The sequence below is a fragment of the Ictalurus punctatus genome, chromosome 11 (genome assembly GCF_001660625.3).
Source record: "Ictalurus punctatus breed USDA103 chromosome 11, Coco_2.0, whole genome shotgun sequence".
In the NCBI taxonomy this organism is placed as follows: Eukaryota; Metazoa; Chordata; class Actinopteri; order Siluriformes; family Ictaluridae; genus Ictalurus; species Ictalurus punctatus.
This window is the reverse complement of record NC_030426.2, coordinates 10,600,870-10,620,548: the sequence shown is the minus strand read 5'-3', so window position 1 is coordinate 10,620,548 and position 19,679 is coordinate 10,600,870. Positions and strand designations below refer to the sequence as shown.

The window sequence follows — 19,679 nt, the reverse complement described above, 5'->3', positions numbered from 1 at the left end:
GGGAACAATGTATGAAATGTTTCCTTGTCTGACACAAGAGGAAGTAATAAAGCAGGCAAAGGTAACAAGCTTTCTACCCTCTGGTCCGCCTAGAGACATTAACAGATATTTTTCTTAAATGTTCGCTACTTGGAGATCGATTATAAAATCGCAGAAATATTAAAATAATGTACAACTACTCTTCTGAACCCCCCCCCCCATATTATGTTTAAGGTAAACAGTGCAACCTTGAGTTCTTATTAAAGCCATTTTATCTCACTGACAATTGCTGAATAACATGCACAGGTTAGTGAAGCTGCATACAATCAGAGAGATCTTCGCAACATGTCCGCATTCCATGTGACGACAACACCCTTTAAGTCAACATGGTTTACACAATGCCTAACTATTTCCTATGATAAAAGAATAGCCGGCTTAGCTCTTGATTCGATATGACTAAAGAAGTGAGAATAACAACAACAAAACAGACCATCAAATTTCTTTTGCTTCTTTTTTTTCTTAAAGCTAAAGAAAAACAAAAGAGAATGAAAACCAGAAATCACAGACGTGTATGTAAGAAGACAAGAAATGGGAGGCAAGGACACTGGCTTAAGTAATATCTTTTTTTCCCCCCTTGATATAAAATTTGGCAAGCCATGATGGCAGATCTTTCCATTTCAGCCTATTGTTCATTAGACTGCAACTAAGGCAAATAAGAGAGGATGAGGGATGCAAATTGTCCAATGATTTTTAAAAAAATTATTATTCCCACCCTCGCTCAAGAATTTTTGCTCTTCGCTGCACAACACTGAACACAGCCATGAAAACACCACCCCCACCAACCTTAAAACACAAACATATGTGCGCACAGAGTCCAATCTAAGGACACGGGTCTTATGATTGGCTGAGAAAATCAGAAAATGCTCCAATCCAGAAACGGCAGTGTGGCAGGCGTCACACGAGCCAGTTTTAACCCTGTTGTGCTGTAGGGCGCAGTCGTAAACATTCTGAAAGGTTCCTAGCTCCAGAACCTGTAAATGTGCTCAACATATGTAGGCTTATGAAGACAGTAAAAACCACGCTCTACCATATGACAAATCTGACTCACTCTCGCTTTTACACAACCCGGTTTTATTTTTAAACAATCCCTAAAAGCATGCTTCTTAGTCCACATCTGATGAGAAAAGAACAGACTATCATTTGGCCTTCAAACAGCTAAATTAAGTTGGAAAACTGTCTGTCTTTCATGTCCTGCTCTTCTTTTTTTTTAATGATAAGACGCATAAGTGTAAACAATTAGTAAACAGGCTCTGTGAATCCTGTTATCAAGTGTCTATTTATGACGCCCCTCATCTCTTGTCCTCTCTAAACAATCACCCCTCACCCCCTTCCTCGCCACAGGAATCCTGTGTTTCTCTGCTCACGGTGGGCCAGCAACTGGTTTCGAACTCAGGTATAGTCCAGGCTGACATGGGTATGTTTCAAAATGCAGCTTTTATGTTTTGGCCACATTATCGTTTTCAAACTGCATCCCAGAAGCATCCGGTTCACAATGAAACATGAAAATGATCGAACATGGAATGCTGTATATGCGCAATGGGTGTCAGACCCATGAACTTTACATCATTTCTTCCTTTTTTCTTGACAACATGAACATACATACTATACAAGGCAGTCAAGCATGAGTAAAACAAAAAAAATACCTAATGCAGAAAACAGCCATGCAATGGGTTTCCCATCAGTAATTACATGACAATCATATGTCTGTTTTCAAAAGGGCAACATTTCCCACAGCCACTAAATAACTCTACTGTATTTATATATTTAACCTGTAAACATGTGTTTTAGTGTGAATGTAAAGGCAAGACATAAGAAAAGACACACTTTCACATTATACAGTGATAAAGTTACTGGAACACTAAATAACCGTCACGTTTCTATAAATTTTTTCTTCTATTAACCTACAAGATATTGCTTATTCATAAGCTATTGGTCCATATTATGGCAATCCTGTCCAGAAAGGACAGGAAAGGGCCCAAGTATGCATGCGAAAGTGCGCAGAAGCGACAGAAGCGAGTGAGAGAACAAGGGAATAAGAGTGAGAATGTGAAAGAACTGAAAACTGTCTGCTTGGACTGAACATTCCTTCAGATCATCATGTTTCAGTGCAGAGAAAAGAGAAAAAAAAGAGAGAGAGAGAGAAAAAAAGAAAGAAAAGAGGCCCACTTTCAGGCAACAACAGACATGAATAAATTCAGAGCAATCTATGCTATAGCTGATGTTCAAAAGCCTTTTGAAAAAAAAAAAAAAAGTCTAAATGTTTCACTTTTGATTTGGTATCATAACCTAACAAGTACATTAAAAGTCACTCAATGAATCATTCTGAGAGGAAAAAAATAAAAGTTTGTAACCCTCACTGACGGTGAGGCCTGCCTGCCTCCCTTCTGTCAAGAGGTCATAATCCTGTAGGCTCAATGACTGTGATCGTTTCAACAATTTGTTCAATAAAGCAGTGGAGGCGGTGTAAAATACATGTTTGTTAAATTGAACAGTCTGTGTTTTATTATAGAAGTGTACTTACAAAGGGTACAGGAGTTCATTTCTGAAAAAAACTGAGTGACAAATTATTCTCAAACCTGGAGGACGACACAATGAGAAACACCAAACATGGACTCTTTTACAGAACCGAGTTTAATGGCAAGTCTTGGTTTGTTTAAGTTTAAGCGGTGTTTTTTTTGTGCTTTTGCTCAGACTGCTTAATCTACTGACACTTCACAAAGCACTGTGGTTTACTGGGATAGGTTGGGTGAGTGTGGCCTACAGCTCAAATTTCACAGTTAAAGGTGGAGGGAAAATCAGAGTGACTAAAATAACACAAACATATTCAGAAAATGTGTGGCATACACAACTAAGTGTGCGCACACACATGCACACACACAGATTGCAGAATGATAGACGATGGTTGTCAGTATACTGCATTTGTAACTCATGGATATTACTACGTTTTCCAATTACACTATGTGCGTACTCACATTGGCTTTACCGTGACACACAGACACACACACAGACACGGTTCAGCCCTTACTGAACTCTTGATGGTGTGGGTGAAACGTTCAAGCTGTAACCTGTGCTTGTGTGAGTTTATAAAACAGCGGTATGTTGAAATTCCGTAAACACGTCAAAGTTTAACAGATAACACAGTTTCCCCTAAAAACCAGAAACCTGAATTCGGGGGGGGGGGCACTGAAGGAGGACACTAACTGCTAACTGTATTTGCCATGAGTCGTGTTTGTAGATGACTGCTGAACACGAATGTTGATCTGAAGTCAAGTATAACTGCAATGGCGCCGTGCTGATGGTGTAGGGCTCGGGAGAGGAGACGTGTTATCTGTTGTGTAACAGTAACCAAATATTTCAGGCACTGTTATGGACACCTTTTGTTAACGGTCAAGGGAAGCAGGGGTCCTGGGTAATTAGCTATTAAAGTAGCAAGCCTGGCTTACTCTATAGTGGCACCAAACCGCTCATTCGTCCCTCAAACAATGTGTTTATTTATCCCCGAAATAGCAGCAACAACTGCTAACATTTTTACACCACAGGCTAACACATTAATAACAGACTGTGTCTCGAATAAACAAGACACAAGCAATACTCTCTCACAGATATTACACGGCATTTGGACGATGGGATAGCAGGGCTGTGTTTTCTTTTAAGAAATTGACTAAAAATTTCAGTGTAAGTAATAATTAAACGGGAAATTCCCCGTTGGACGGAAAGAGCGACAGCAAATCGTTAGCCAGCCATTGCAGCCTGCCTCTCTCTCTCTCTCTCTCTGCCTCTCTATCCCCTCTCTCTCTCTCTCTCTCTCTCTCCTGTCGCTTCGACTCACTTGTTGTTGAAATAAAAATGGAGGCTAAAAAAGGAAACGCGAGCTCCTCTCAGAAATACCACCCATTTCTCATGGCCGCCGAAGAGCTTGGGGGTTGGTTCATGGGGGAGGTGGGGGGGAGATTGAGAAAAGCAAGTCACCCTTCAAAGAGTTGGCAATGTTGGCTAACGAAAGAAAAAAGAAAGTTCAACACAACACACCAAAAAAAAAAAACAAAAAAAACAAAACACCTACGAGTCCTTTAACCTCCATCAAAACTTCAGTGAGCCTAAAAGGAAAATACATTTTAACTGCATCAGTCACCAACACTGGAGCACAGCAAAACCACCAAGCGATTATATTATATTATATATAAACAAATATAATACTACAAATATAAAATAGGACTACTTCCGGAAACGATTATGCAACAAATACAACGAAATCTCCAGACAGAATTTTATTAAAACAAAAATGATAACGCACAGATGTCGGGGGGGGGGGGGGGGGGGGTTGGTGTCACCAAATAAAAAGTTACAAGAACAAAATAACGCAGTGCTTCATCGAGCACATAAACCCTTTCCACAGACTTCAAACCATTAACACGACTTCTAACTGTAAATATAGTTTTTGTATACAGCTCTGACCTGGACGCTAAGGTTAATAGCTAACATGTACCAAGCTGCTTGTAACCACATGAGGAAAGGACCGGTGTAAAACCTACTAGACACTCTCAGGTGACCCAGAATCTCAACCAATATGCTCAGCATTGTCTTTCCTCGGTTTACAGAGCTCACTGTGTGGCAAAAAACGGGGTAAAATGCCCAATTTGAACGTTACAACGCTGATACACACGAGTCTTTCGAGCAAAGAATGAGCCAGCATTCTCCATCCAGCTAACCTAGCCAACTAAAAGGAAACTGCTCAGTATCACAGCTAGCTACTTTATTAATAGCGATAAAAACGTTTAATTATCAAAACCCCAATGTATAAACGCACAGTTCATCGTGTTTAGTGACCCTGCTGTTGTAAACATTATGTACAGATACAAAATGGCAAAGAAGCACATAATTAGTACAAACAGCAAATGTTTACATCGCCAGCTCTTGTAAGGGAAAAAAATGCAGGTCTCGCAGCACGAGGAACTGGTCGTAATATTGTGAATATTAGCTATAACAAACAATTTACTTGCCAGGAAGCTATCTGAGTAGCTAACAGTTGGTTCACAGAACATAAACTAAATGTTATATTGAAATCATTTGATTTACAATGATATTCCAAATAATGTCAATTTTAATAACAAACATGTGAGGAGATACCCTACAAATCCTTAACACACACACAGAGGTAGAAAGCTAGCTAGCATAGCTAGCTAGAGAGCTGCCAAGTTATGCTGCAACTTTTGCCTTTAGTGATCCATAACATGCTATTATCTGCAAAATGCCCATGGTAAAACATGTAAACTTACCCAGCCCTTCATTCCAGCTCAGTTCAGGTAAAATATCCTATTGAGGTAACTGGCTGTATTTAAATATTCCCACATCAAAACGAATCAGACTACGAGGCCTCTTCTTGTGACCTCGGCTTTTCCTGCGAGCTGTAAGCCGAGAGGCAGCTCCCTCTCCCCGGGTACCTTCCAAACTTCTCAATGTCCCTCACGCAGTGGGTGAAAGTTTCATACCCTTTTCTTTTTGGGTCATAGCACTTCCTTCAAGTGTTATTTTGAATCCCCGCTGGTTGCATCCATTTATAATGTTGTTTTACAATAATTACAGTCGATATTTATTTGGGGTAGGTACAGCTCTGTGTGTTACAAGGCTGTGATTCTAGCTCAGGTCCTCAACATTTGCAGTGGCGCCCAACCCCCTCCTCACCGGCATCGACCGCGGCAGCCAGCGAAACTGACACACAACCATAACACGGGGTTTCCGTGCGGCTCGAGCAGGGGCTCCCAGCGCCCAGAGGGACAACCAGGCGTTCCCAGCGCCGAAGCGCAGCCCGCTAAAGTGCAATTGGCTTGAAACCTGTCAATCTCGGTGCGCATACAAACACAGAGATATGATTGGGGAAGAAAAGTCCAACGTGTTCGTTGACCAAGACAGGGCAGGACTTCGCTTTTGGGAGGGGTGGAAAGCGTAGTCAGCTTCTGCATCGCTTGGTGAGAGGGTAGTCGGAGTACATAACGCAGGCGACGAGAAAAGACCTAGTAGCTAAACAACGGATATTCGAAAGAAGTAAATGAGGATATTATGGGAACAGTGGTCACGTTATTAAATACACACGGCGTGGAATTTTCAATTCTTTCATAAAGGGATTATTCTTTTTTCTTGTAAACAAAACCTATTCAGCGCTAAAGGGAATACCCTCAGCTTGGGTTAGCCATATAGCAGCTGTTTGTCCATAGCACACGGGGTCTCCGGGGCCCCATACCAGGGACTACGACATTAGAGGTAGGGTCAGCCCCACCTTAACCCCGCTATGAATGGAACATGAAGGGTCGGTCTTATGGGACCTGGCTTGGGATCGGACAGGGATATCGACTTGTCTATACATTTCCTGACTGTTCATTTCATACAAGGGAAACATTTCCGTTCAGACGGCGCAGGTTTTGGTTCTTTCACAAAAGGGATGGGTTTGAATTCATACACCACGATGGATATATTAAACAAGTTTAATATATTCATCGTAATTCCATTACGTGTCTGTTTTTTTTTTTTTAACCTTGTGCCATACATGTGAAGAAATAACCAAGTCGATCGATATAACCTGCGCAATGTTTCAGAAACGATGAGCATGTGTTTAATTTGGAGGCGACGCACAGCTGTGAATTGTCAGTATGTGAATGGACACAAGACACTATGCGGTTGGACTGGTGTTGCTGTACCAGGTCACGTGGGATGAGAGGCGCGCACGGATTGGCTGAGAAACAGTTTCGTTAACGTCATTTGTTGCAATGACTACTGAAGATATCCGGTCACACCGAGTCAGTGGGTGCTTCTCAATACTCAAATTGATGTTTCCTCCGTCCTCCAGCCCGTGACCCGGAAAATGATCGACGTCAACCATCTTGAAGGACATATCAACTCTCTAATTGCACCGCGAGGAACTAGGAAATTTCCAGAGCCACAGGTGTATCCTATGCGGAAGTGTTTCTTGTCGAAAAACCTGAAGCACGTATAAATCCCCCTCCTCCTTTACATCTGCCACAATGTCAAACAAATAGTCCTCTGATGACGTGATGGCATTTTGTGTGAAATATAATGAAATAATAATATGCTTACAATGAGTATTGTAATTAATTGACCTTTGCCTGTTTAGATATGCAAATCTGCACAAAAGATAACATACATTATGTATTGTTCATTAATTCATTGTTGAATAACCCAGATATTTCACATACTATAAGGGCTTTTAGCATTATAAAGAATACTGTTAGTAACCAAGCTCTAACAACATAATGGCAGATCCCTGAAGCGCAGTGAGGTCATTCAGCTGAGCACAGTCATCATGAAGTGACGATTGAGAGAGCGAGGATATTCCATTCGACTTGCTTCAGTTCCTCACCTCAGTTTCATCCTTGCATCCTTCTCTCACATCCTAAGGGGGTGGAGTTAAGATGCAAGGAAAGGAAATGAGGATGCACGGATAAGAAGTGAGAAGCATGTGATATTATGTCCTTCAAGATGGTTGATGTCGATCAATTTCCAGGTCACAGGCTGGAGGACGGAGGAGCGAGGAAATGAGGGGGCATCAATTTTTGTATTGAGAAGCACCCTCTGGCTGCGTCCGAAATTACGTACTGTACATGGCCGTTGAAATAGGACATACTAATCAGTATGTGTGTGCAGTATGAATACAATCCCGGACATACTACATTCCCCATATTGGCATTGTCATGTAACCTTTGACCTCATCATAAACACAAACATTTTAAAGGGACCACCAGATTAAAGCAACCGCACTAACGGCAAAATGCACATCAGGAAAGTTATCTGAATTAGTAAATAAATGTGGACTGGGTTAACAGGCTGAAGTAAATTCGTTAAAAAAAAACGTTAGCTTGGCCGGCTATGTCATGATGAAGATCACAAAAAAGGTTTCAAACACTGTGACAACTTTTTTCTTGTTTAAACCTTCAACAAGTTAATTTATTTGGGTATTGTTTACTGATTCATTTTGAACGAACCTTTAATATGACTCGGGGACAACCAGTTGTCTTTGAGAGTGATTCGTTCATTTTGTGTTGACCTTGCATGCGCAGCATCATCCCCGTAGATTATATACAAGAAACATAAATGATTAGTTCACCTCTCAAGTCTTCTGGTCCGAGTCATACGTTCTTTTGTCACGTGACGTACTAGATACAAAAATTAGTTAATAATTCACAACCTTGGTTACAAAGCAGTGCATAGTTTTTTTTTGTTTGTTTTTTTACTCTTAGTTACGTAATGCATTTCTGGTTTCAAAGTATATCTTTTTTTTATTTCTTACAATTTATATATTTGTGCATTTCTGTCATGATGGTTCTTTTCTATTACATTGTATGTGGTAATAAAGAGTTGATTAATGCTTTAAACTTTATCCGTATGATGGGAAAATCACTTTGATAAAGCAAAGAATGAGACTTGTTTACAGTGGATTCTAATCTTCAGTAAATATCACAGCCAAATCATCATAGCCATATACAAAAGGTATAAGAAATATATTGACTTGACTATAACTAATTTGGGGAGGTTATGGGATGAACGAACGACTTGAACCGGAAGACTCAAGAGGTGAACTAATCATCATTTCTGTTTCCGGGTAACAGACTTGACAAATGTGACATGACAAAAGCCTGAAGACCTAATGCTAAGCTTTTAATTATTCATGTCTGTTTCTCATCATTTGGCCTTGGCTGCATTAGCCTATAGTTTATTTTTTTATTCCAAATGTGATCAACGTTTGCATAAGTACTAGATGTGTTGGGGGAATTTAACATGTAACATTTAAATTATTTTCTGCTGAAATGAACGAAATGACTCGAAAAAGATTCGTTCGTTTTGCTGAACGAGACTCAAAGATCCGAGTCAGTAAAATAATCCAAACTTCCCATCCCTAGTATTATTAAACAAGTCCTGTTTAACCAAGGTTTAATACTTAAAAAGAGCTGACGCTCTGTCTTCTGCGGGGTTTTTTTCTGAGCCCGTCCGCTCTAGTCCTGTTGCATTATGGGATTTTTGACTCGTGTAGTATCCATCGGTTGCACGCAGCAAAATCTCACCGGAAGCAGTACACCATCCGGGTATTTCTCGCCTACTGAGAATCCTTTCTGGTGTACTGCTTCTAACTTACTGTGTAGTAGAGTAGTGCGCGATTTCGGACGTAGCCCCAATGTGCTGAACTGTACTCAAAATTAATTCATAAAACTGTCCTAGAAGTCAAAATACATTTGAATTAAGACGTGTGAGTTGAAACTGGTCGAATTATTTAAATAGTAAATATCCACTTTAAGTCCTGCTTTAATCAGACTGAACCAGCTGGTTCCTTCAGTAAATGGATACATGTAATGGCAATATCTGGTCAATAATCCTGTTTTTTTCACTCCACTGCAGTCGTGTTGGCTAACTGACACTTTTTAGCTGGACAGTATTAAAGTTTAACCCCATGGCGGATGATTAAGGGAAATCTGTATGCTTGTGTGCTGGGCTCTCTGCCAGCAGGGGGAATATCCGAAAAAGTACCGTGAATGTCCTGCCTTGTCTAAGTATATGAAAAAGTGCTTTAAAACGAAACTCGCTGTAATACGTTGTAATGCTGGTCGTTGTTGAGTTCCTTTAAGGAAACCGGCGTTAACGGAAGTTTAATGTACAGCCGCACCTTCCTAAAGGAAAAGCTCGTGATCGGACGGAGTATCCGCCATACTGGGTAAGCTGAGGCGCACGTAACCTCCGAGCTTCGGTTCATCACGCTGTTGCAGCAATGCACGAGCTTAATAAATGATGACTTCTCACAGCTCTGTACAAATAAAAACGCGTAATGTAAATATATATATACCTGCCCAATGTTTACATATAGATAAACCCAGCCGACTCTTACAAAAACTGCCGGGTTTTCCCCCCATGACACAGACGTGTATCCTGGCCTGACGGATTTACGGGTTTAAGAAGGGAATTGGCGAATCGCTAACTCCCACGTCAGCTCAAAAGGGCGACTCGTCCTCGGTCGAGCAGCACGTGATTGGCCGTCCGTTTCCCAGCAGCAGCAGCAGTGCCAGGTCGAGTCTCGCCCGTTACAATGCTCCTATTGTACCACCGCCGAACAGCCTCCAGGCTCTTATTCAGGTCACGTGATCCCCGCCGACAGAACGCCAAGTCACCGGAAGGGAAAATAATCACAATAATAATAATAATAATAATAATAATAATAATGCACCCGATTGTTTCTCACGAGTTGCTACATGACAACCCGTTTACCTCATCATGCGTTATATTCTGCTGCATTTCCGGTCAGGCGCTCGTATTTGGTGAGGCCTTTACACTGGCCACCAGAAACAGAAAAATGGCGGCCCGTAAACATGCTTATAATATGGCGGTTTGAACTGTCATGTTAAAAGATGACGTTGAGTAGTTGTCTGCTAAAATACTCGGTCGAAAAACGGTTTCACTTACTAAAGGGAAGATTACTGATGATTAAAAAAAATAAACACGGAGAAGACACATGGAGAATAGGGAAGTTGTATTAGAAATAGTTTGAGCTACAGAGCATAGATCACAAACTATTCCCAAATATGTATATTTCTCTCTCCAAACCCTGTCTGAAACTAACCCATGAACCAAAACTCGTGAGGAAAATACTAGTATCAATTATCGATCAAATTAGTGATTATTATTGACCAGTGAATTATGTGAATATGATTCCAGTTACTTCAGCTAGAAATGTAATGGGGGGGATATGGTGTAGACATTGTAGCCATATTCAACATCCTATACAATGTTCATTTGCAATTCTCATAACAATAAATTTCTTGTGGTCCAAATACAAAACTCTGATATTGTAACACTACAGCAAATTTTTAATAGAGACAGACAAATAGCATGTCAATATTATTGCAAATAGCCAACCTCCTTAGTCCTAGAACTGACAGTCAATATATAGTAGACTCATATACGAGCAGATGCATTAAAAAAATTAAATAAATAACAGTCAAAAATTGACAGAAATTGTTAACAATGGCACTCCACAATAAACGTATGGCTTTGAAATTTTGCAGGTTTTTTTTTTTTCTCCCCCTCTCTTCATCAGTATGCTTTCATGTTATGTTTACATAACAAGGCTTGGTAGGAAGGCGTATCATCACACTTACATAAAAATTCTAGACAAAACATAGATTTATACATCACAACTCACAACAAAGGAAGCCCCATTGCAGATAATCAATAAACTCATCTCAGGAGTTCTTACTTCTTGAGATGATGTTTTACATGTATGTAGTGTTACAATTCATTTAATTCTTTCACAATGACTAATTTGGTCCAACGATCACCAAAACACTATGTTCTAACTTTAAGGGGTATATTTATTTACGTAACAGGACATAAGTTGGCATCTTCTATCTATTTGATCAATTATTGATATGTTCAATGTGGCTTCACACATTTTCACGGTTTTCTATAGAATCAAAGACCTTTACGCAATTGCAGAACTGAATGCAGATACACTGTAAATGTTAAATCAACCAGAACTGACACATCCAGGCACCCACCCACATGCGCAGCCCTTCTCCTACTTCAGATAATATTATTGTTATTGTGTGTGTGTGTATAGGAGTGTCAGTAGAAATATGTGAATGCCGTAGATTATGCTGTGTTTTTTGTGCAGCGAGCCATGCTGCTGTGGGACTGTTCTGCCCCCCTGTGGACACACAGTGGCACTTTACACTTCTGTATTTCTACTGTTGCTTCTTTTCAGTGCTCAAAGCAGTTTCAGGCTGCCTGTAACATTATTGACCATTTCTTCATCTCCCATGATGGCCAGCACAGTGCTAGAGCCTGGCTCCACCTAAAATCAGGAGGCTGGTGGTTACCAAAGAGCTTAAATAACTTAAAATTTAAAATGATTATTCACAGTTTTATCACTTCAGCTGAACATACTAAACAATCATTCATCATTATTAGGTCAAATTTACACTCAGCAAGCACTTTATTAGGAACACTTGTACACCTTGTTCATGCTATTACCTCATCAATCAGTCAATCTTGTAGCAGCAGTACAATGCATAAAATCATGCAAATACGGGTCTCAGCGATTTTGTACGTGGTAAGGTTGTTGGTGCCAGACAGGCTGGGCTGAGTGTTTCTATAACTGCTGATCTCCTGTAATTGATACACACAATAGTCTATAGAGTTTACTCAGAATGGTGCAAAAAAAAAAAAAAAAAAAAAAAAACAGCCAGTGAACAGCAGTTCTGCAGACAGAAACACCTTGTTGATGCTCAGGATGCACAACACGTCGAACCTTGAGGTGGATGGGCTACAACAGCAGAAGACCATGTCGGGTTCCACTCCTGTCAGCCAAGAACAGGAAGCTGAGGCTGCAGTGGGTACAGGCTCACCAAAACTGAACAGTTGAGGACTGGAAAAACATAGTCTGGTCTGATGAATCTCATTTCTGCTGAGGCATACAGAAGTTAGGGTCAAACTTGGCACCAAAAGAATCAATCCATAGACCCAATCTGTCTTGTGTCAACAGTCCAGCCTGGTGGAGGTGGTGTAATGGCGTGGGGAATGTTTTATTGCCACACTTTGTGCCCATTAATATCAACCAACCATCACCTGAATGCCACAGTCTATTTGAGTATTGTTGCTCACCATGTGCATCCCTTTATGGCCACAATTCACCCATGTTCTAATTTCCAGCATGATAATGCACCATGTCACAAAGCAAAAGTCATCTCAAATCGGTTTCATGAACGTGACAATGCGTTGTTCTTCTTCAGTGGCCTTCCCAGTCACCGGATCTGAATCCAGCAGTACACGTTCGGGATGTAGTAGAACGAGAGATTCGCAGCATGTTCAAGGGCACCTGGAAAATCTGCAGGAATTGTGTGATGCAATCATGTCAACATGGACCAGAATCTCAAAGGAATGTTTCCAACATTTTGTGAAATCCATGCCGCGAAAGAATTGAAGCTGTTTTGAGAGTAAAGGAGGACCCTACTCAGTATGGGTACGGCAGTGGTGGCTCAACAGTTAAATCTCTGAGTTACTGATCAGAAGGTTGGGGTTTCAAGCTCCACCACTGCCAAGCTGCCACTGCAGGGCCCTTGAGCAAGGCCCTTAACCCACTCTGCTCTAGGGGCGCTGTATCATGGCTGACCTTGCGCTCGGATTCCAACTTCATAAGAAAAATTATTTCACTGTGCTTTGATGTATTTGTGGCAAATAAAAGCTTATTATTATTAGTAGTAGTAGTGGTAGTGTTCCAAATAAAGTGCTCAGTGAGTGTTTATATAGCCTTTTACATATCTTAGGCTGTGTGTCAATTTTAATCCAAGAGAAAGAAAAACAATGAACACAACACTGTTTTGGAATTTGATTGGTTCTCATATCTCTGCAATATATTTGTTTTCAGATGTCACTGATAAATTGTTTCTACCTGTGTGAGTCCGGCATCCTGTATCAGTTTTGTAGGGAGGCTCAGACTCATAGCGAGAGCCTGCAACTCCAATAGGTGTGCCATGTTGGTGCCCTGTAGCACAATCTTCTTAGCTCTGAATGTGTAAACACAACAAAGTCATATGCATCAATACCAGCAAGATAAATAAGGGTGTCAGTTAGAGCATTTCATTCAAACACTACGTCGTCATGTTGGCTTTCTGCTTTATCCATGACAAAGTGTGTCCTCGAGAAAGAGACTTAGCACGAATGTGACTTGGCCTGGAGAAAAAAGCTGGTATTGTCTACAAATTACATTGGTTTGTATAAGTATTCACCCCCTTGAACATTTCTACATTTTCTAACGTTACAGCCTAGAACTGAAATGGATTATGTCGTGAATCTATACAAAAATAACTCCTAATATTAAAACAGGAGGGAAAATCAATATAGTTTGGAAACTTATTACAAATTAAAACATTTAAAATGTTGTAACTGCACAAGTCTTCACCCCTTTTGCTGTGAAACCACATGAAGTCACTTAAGCAGTTAAGTGGAATTCACCTGTCAATCATGTGATTTTAGTATAAATACACCTGTTCCGGGATGGATGCAGAGTTTGTTAGCGAACATTCGTAAACACAAACAGCATTATGAAGACCAATGAGCTATGAAAAGTTCTGGGAAAGTATCAATCAGCGTTTGTTAAATTAATTAATTAATTAAAAACCCAAATTTGACACATCCCACAGAATGTCATAAAATCCGTTATTTAAAAGTGGAAAGAATATGGCACAACTGTGACTTGTCCATCAAATGTCCGTGTCCCCAGTGAAGAAGGCATTAGTCAGAGAAGCAACCGGCAGGCCAACGGTAACACAACATGATGCCACCACTACCATGCTTCATGGTGGGAATGGTGTTCAACATGTTGAGTAGTGTTGGGTTTTTACCAAGCCTACAGCTTTATGCCAAGGTCAAAATGTTACATTTTTCAAAAAAGTGTCCATGTTTATGCCTGTCTTATGAACAGCTTCTCCTATCTGAACTATGGATCTGTAATATTACCCTACAACTTTTGGTTGCTTCTCTTTTTTAGCTCCTTGTCTTCAAGATGATATTTGTTCAGGTACAATCTCTAAGAAAATACTGTAATCTTTAAATTAAATCCATTTCAATTCCTTAATTTTTTTACTGCATTTTTGTTGTGTGCTACATATACATTTATGAAATGTTTACTTCACTCCCTGATTTTCTAATACTCCTTTTATGTTTAGTATACATGTTACTTAATTTACATTTATGATATTTCTCACTTATTTATCTGTTTTCTACCACAGGTCTAGTGACTACCAAGGTTCTGCCTTTTATGTTTCATCTTAATAATTCAAATATCTTTCATCCTAGTAATGGCATACAGCATCAACCAGACAGGGAATTCTGTCACATTTCCCCAGAGGGATAAAAAGGATGTATACAAACAAGCATACAATCTTATATAATTCTGTCCATTTCAAAACAACAAAATTGGCGAATAAGTAACATTATTAAGGTTATTTTCAACTGTCTTGAGCATTAAATGGCCATGTTTACTTTTACAGAGACTTCAAGTTAACTAATGAAACCAGAACTAGTGATCACGTTGACTTCAAAGAGACTACCCTCTATTTTTATCAACAATCTTTGCAAGGATTAAGTGCTGTGGAGATATTTCAAGAGTTATTAAGGATTGATTGACGCACCCAGCATGGTCCCATTTCCAAGCCATCTCTCTCCAAGTATTCTTCTCCTGCATGGCCTGGTACAGAGCCACAGCTGCATGGCCCACCTGCGCTGCCACCTGGAGGGGGTGCACTGAAAATATCAGCACTTTGGCTCACTTTGTACTGTACATTAAGCTGTTTAGGCAACGCAACAGTTTTTACATATACCTTCCCCACTCCCATGGACAGCTCCATGTTCACAACAAAGACCATCTTGAACATCACATCTTCATCCCCTTCTTCCTGAGACAACGGACAGAACAAACGCACTCAGAAACAGACACACAAGGCGATGTGCTTTAATGTGGATGTGTAGGTGTGCAATCATTAACAGACCTCATTTTCCAGTTTGTTGAAGTAGTACATTGCCGCCTCCTCAGCAGACACATTCCTTGTGTGTAGGAGTGCCTGTGATAATCAGATAACACACACACTAATATGAGTAAAATGAAAAAGCAGAACAAAAATATAATACGCACTACAGATTCATTACTTTCTTGTGAGGGGAAAAAAAAAAAAGGCTTAGAAGTGAAACGTGGACCGTTATTCTTTTGCACCTTAAAATTGTATTTATACCTGCGTAATATTATATTAATCCAATAAGCATGGACCAAGATCCAATATTTAAAATAATATGCATATTTATAATTTACTATAATTTACTGTCTGAACTGAATCGCTCGTATTATATTGTATTGTTTTTATCTAGCATCTCCCGCTCACAGCTCCAGGATGCCAGGTTCAATCCTGAGCTCGGGTTACTGTTTCTGTGTACGTCCTCCATCCATGTCCATGAGGCTTTCCTCCCCGCTCCCAGAAACAGTAGGTTATATTGGCTGTGTCAAGTTTCACTTAAGGGGGTTTTCACACTGGGCATGTATGCTGCGGTTCGAATCCGAATGTGAATGTTCCCGGGCACCCCCCAAGCTCTGGTTTCAGACTCACTTGATTCTATCGACCCATTTCATTTGAACTGGTGCATTTGTGTTCATCTTACCTCATCACAAATGCGCATGGAGAACACAATGGGACTCGCCATATTTTTTGTTTGTTTATTATTTCGGTGCGGTTATGTGCAGCAGAGTGAACATAAGGCGCCTCACATGTTCTGTGTCCCACAACGTTCCCCTGCCACTCATGGTACACATGCGTTGTGGAAAATAACGTCGTCCTCATCGGCTAAAACACAGGTTTAGGGGATAGGTACTTTACTTCTTGAACAAATGCGGACCCGAATACGACTTCTGTTCAAGTCGACGGGAATCGCGGCACAGTTCCAGTGTAACTGAACTCGGGTAGTCTCGGGTTTGGTACCGCGGGGCGCTTCCCGGTCCGCATGACTAATTTTTCATGCAAACTGTGCTCTGTTTCAGAATAATCTGCCAGTCTGAAAGCCCTCTAAGTGTGAAAGACTGTGTGTGTATGGTGCTCTGGAAACGGACTGGTGTCCCATCCAGGGTGTGTCCCAGCTTCGAGCCCAGTGTTCCAGGAATAGGATTGTGATCCACCACAACCCTGACTAAAGATGAATGAATGAATAAATGCTGTTGATGCTTTGTGATACAGTCCACAGATATTAGCTGCAGTACTGGTGACCTGGTTGATACAGACCTGTCTGGCTGCTTCCTCAGGGATATCCAGTTCTCTGAGCTGCTGGAGGAACACTGGGTTCACCTCCTGTTGGGCTGAGTCTGGAGGACATTGCTCAGATGACTCCATCACTTCACCTCTCTGGACTAAACACACGAGTGGGAGTTAAAGAGATAGTCTGGATAACCATGCATCAGAGCCAGAAGGATTGTGTGTCAAATACCCAGAATACCACAATCCCAATCGCGTATAAATAAAAACCCTCGTTATATGACAACTTCTACACTGGACTGCATTTTATTCGCTAATGTAGTTAGCTCCAGCAAGCAACATGAATAGTATTTTCCATTAGCTAACGTTACATACCTGCCGCTGCGATGAGAAGCTCTCTCTCTCACACACACACACAAACACGCGCTAACACTGAACTCACACAAAAAACCAGCACCGTCACACGCGCTTTGCTGCTCAACAGGCGACTAGCCCTATTTATTTACTCTGTAGAAAAAGTATAAGGTGACATTCAAATTAAATCACTTCTCTAATTATCTTTTAGCGTTTGACTGATTTTTTTTTTCCTGCTAGCTACAGCATATTTTTATACGAATGCGTATCGCCAGAGACGCCATACTGTTGAACTCCCGTTCTACTTCCGGGTCAGAGCGGATACTTTATTATTTTTTTTCTACATCCAGGGACCAATTAAACTGTAAAATAATGTTTATTTATTTATTTATTTTAAACAAATGTATTGTTATGAATATAATCTGAATATTCAAACTGTAATGCACATGAAATAAAATATGGTCGATGCTATTTTTGCTTTTGTTCGACCCTTTGTTTCATTTATTTCATTATTGAGGTCTGGATTAACTTCCAGTCAGACAGTCTTGTAAATATAAAACGTGAATAATATATTTGATTGCCTTTTGGTATTGTGATTTCCATCGCTGAAGCCTGAGAATCAGTGTTCTTGAGGAGCCTGAGAGCACCATCACCATCCATCCATCTTCTATTCTGCTTATCCTTCCTTCAGGGTCACGGGGAACCTGGAGCCTATCCCTCAGGGAGCATCGGGCACAAGGCGGGGTACACCCTGGACAGGGTGCCAATTCATCGCAGGGCACAATCACATACACATTCACACACCCATTCATACACTACGGACACTTTGGACATGCCAATCAGCCTACCATGCATGTTTTTGAACTGCGGGAGGAAACCGGAGCACCCAGAGGTAACCCCCGCAGCACGGGGAGAACATGCAAACTCCACACACACAGTGGGAATCGAACCCCCGACCCTGGAGGTGTGACGCGAACATGCTAACCACTAAGCCCCCATCACCATCAGACTGAACCAGAAGTCATCTGAATATACCACTGATGATAAGGCAGAAATCCCCCGTCCCCTGAAGAAAGTGGCGGATTCAATTCAAAAGGCTGTCGAATCTACAGACCCTCCAAGATTAAGCACACATGAGCTACCCTCTTGGGGTGGAAAAGGTTTCATCTAGAACCCTTTAAGGTTCTTCGGCCTGTCCCTCTGGGGAGACACCACATGTTCTATATAGAACCGTACAACAGTGTTTCCTTGTCACAAAGAGTTTCAAGCAGAAGAAAACCCTTAGCTATTAAGGAACCATTTCCCAAATGTGTCCAGCTTGTTGCTGTTGTTTGACTGTATATATGGGATTGATTTATTCATTGAAGTATCTAAGGGCGCATGGTGGCTTAGTGGTTAGCACATTTGCCTCACACCTCCAATTCAATTCAATTTGATTTGTATAACGCTTTTTACAATGGACATTGTTTCAAAGCAGCTTTACAGAAATAATATCAATACAGGATACGGATTTTAAGTGTGTGAATTTAACCCTAGTGAGCAAGCTGGTGATGACGGTGGCAAGGAAATTCTCCCCAGGATGAAATGAGGAAGAAACCTCGAGAGGAACCGGACTCAGAAGGGAACCCGTGCTCATCTGGGTAACGACGGATAGCGTGAAAGTAAAGGGAAGTTCATTATTGTTTTAACATGAAGTCTTTGTTGAACTAGTCCACTGTTCACTAAAGGAGAACTGAGTGCAAAATTGTATGTGGTAAATGTAGGTCCAAAGGCCATAGCAGCAACCGTAGTCCCAGCAACCACAGCGAGTATGTCCACGTGGAATTGAGGTCCAAATACATTTCATGGTACTTCAAGCGGTACCATCCTCAGCAATCTCCAGGTTGTAGCCTCCAGTTAATGAGAGCTTCATCCAGAGGTAGGGAATCAGGATGGATCAGGCAGGTCCTGAGCCTCCAGGGTTGAGGGTCCGATTCATGCCGTGGCCCTGTGTGTGTGTGTGTGTGTGCGCGGAGTTTGCATGTTCTCCCCGTACTGCGGGGGTTTCCTCTGGGTACTTTGGTTAACTCCCCTAGTCCAAAGACATGCACGGTAGGCTGTTTGGCATGTCATGTGTGAACGTGTATGTGATTGTGCCCTGTGTTAGATTGGCACCCTGTCCAGGGTGCACCCCACCTGGTGCCTGATGCTCCCTGGGATAGACTCCAGGTTCCATGCAACTATGTAGGATAAGCGGTATAGAAAATAGATGGATGGATGTATCTAATAAATTTATTTAATTTTTTTCAGAAAATCCCCAGTACATGCACCACAAAATGATGTAGGCATATAGGCTGAAATAAAAATAGACCTAATAATTGCAGGACATATTTACACTAAATAACTTGAGAAAACATGAACCTCATTATTTATTATGCAGCGCCTCGACTCTGTGATTTTATTCATTATGCCGCATTTTACTGCTTCCGACAAACGACAGACCATGTCTTCATTTGTAAT

General features: G+C 41.0%; 2 protein-coding genes across 8 annotated transcripts in view; both read right to left on the bottom strand.

Annotated features, from left to right (window-relative positions):
* Positions 1-5,784, bottom strand: part of setd5 (SET domain containing 5) — a 31,593-nt gene extending 25,809 nt beyond the window's left edge. For 3 of the 7 annotated variants that reach the window (XM_047158581.2, XM_047158584.2, XM_047158582.2), the window contains exon 1: positions 5,316-5,784. The gene's annotated coding sequence lies outside the window, so the exon portion shown is untranslated. The remainder of the gene's footprint in view (positions 1-5,315) is intronic. The other 4 variants (XM_017479970.3, XM_053683660.1, XM_047158583.2 and 1 more) reach the window with 2 other exon arrangements.
* Positions 5,785-10,878: 5,094 nt separating this feature from the next.
* On the bottom strand, positions 10,879-17,489 carry si:dkey-19e4.5 (UBA_like_SF and PTH2 domain-containing protein). The gene is made up of 7 exons (XM_017480453.3): positions 17,202-17,489; positions 16,857-16,981; positions 15,582-15,653; positions 15,414-15,488; positions 15,225-15,322; positions 13,484-13,598; positions 10,879-11,887 (listed from the first exon to the last, which is right to left on the bottom strand). Exons 2-7 carry the CDS (start codon positions 16,962-16,964, stop codon positions 11,801-11,803), a joined length of 555 nt encoding a protein of 184 aa, XP_017335942.1. The 5' UTR covers positions 16,965-16,981; positions 17,202-17,489; the 3' UTR covers positions 10,879-11,800.
* Positions 17,490-19,679: the final 2,190 nt, after the last annotated feature.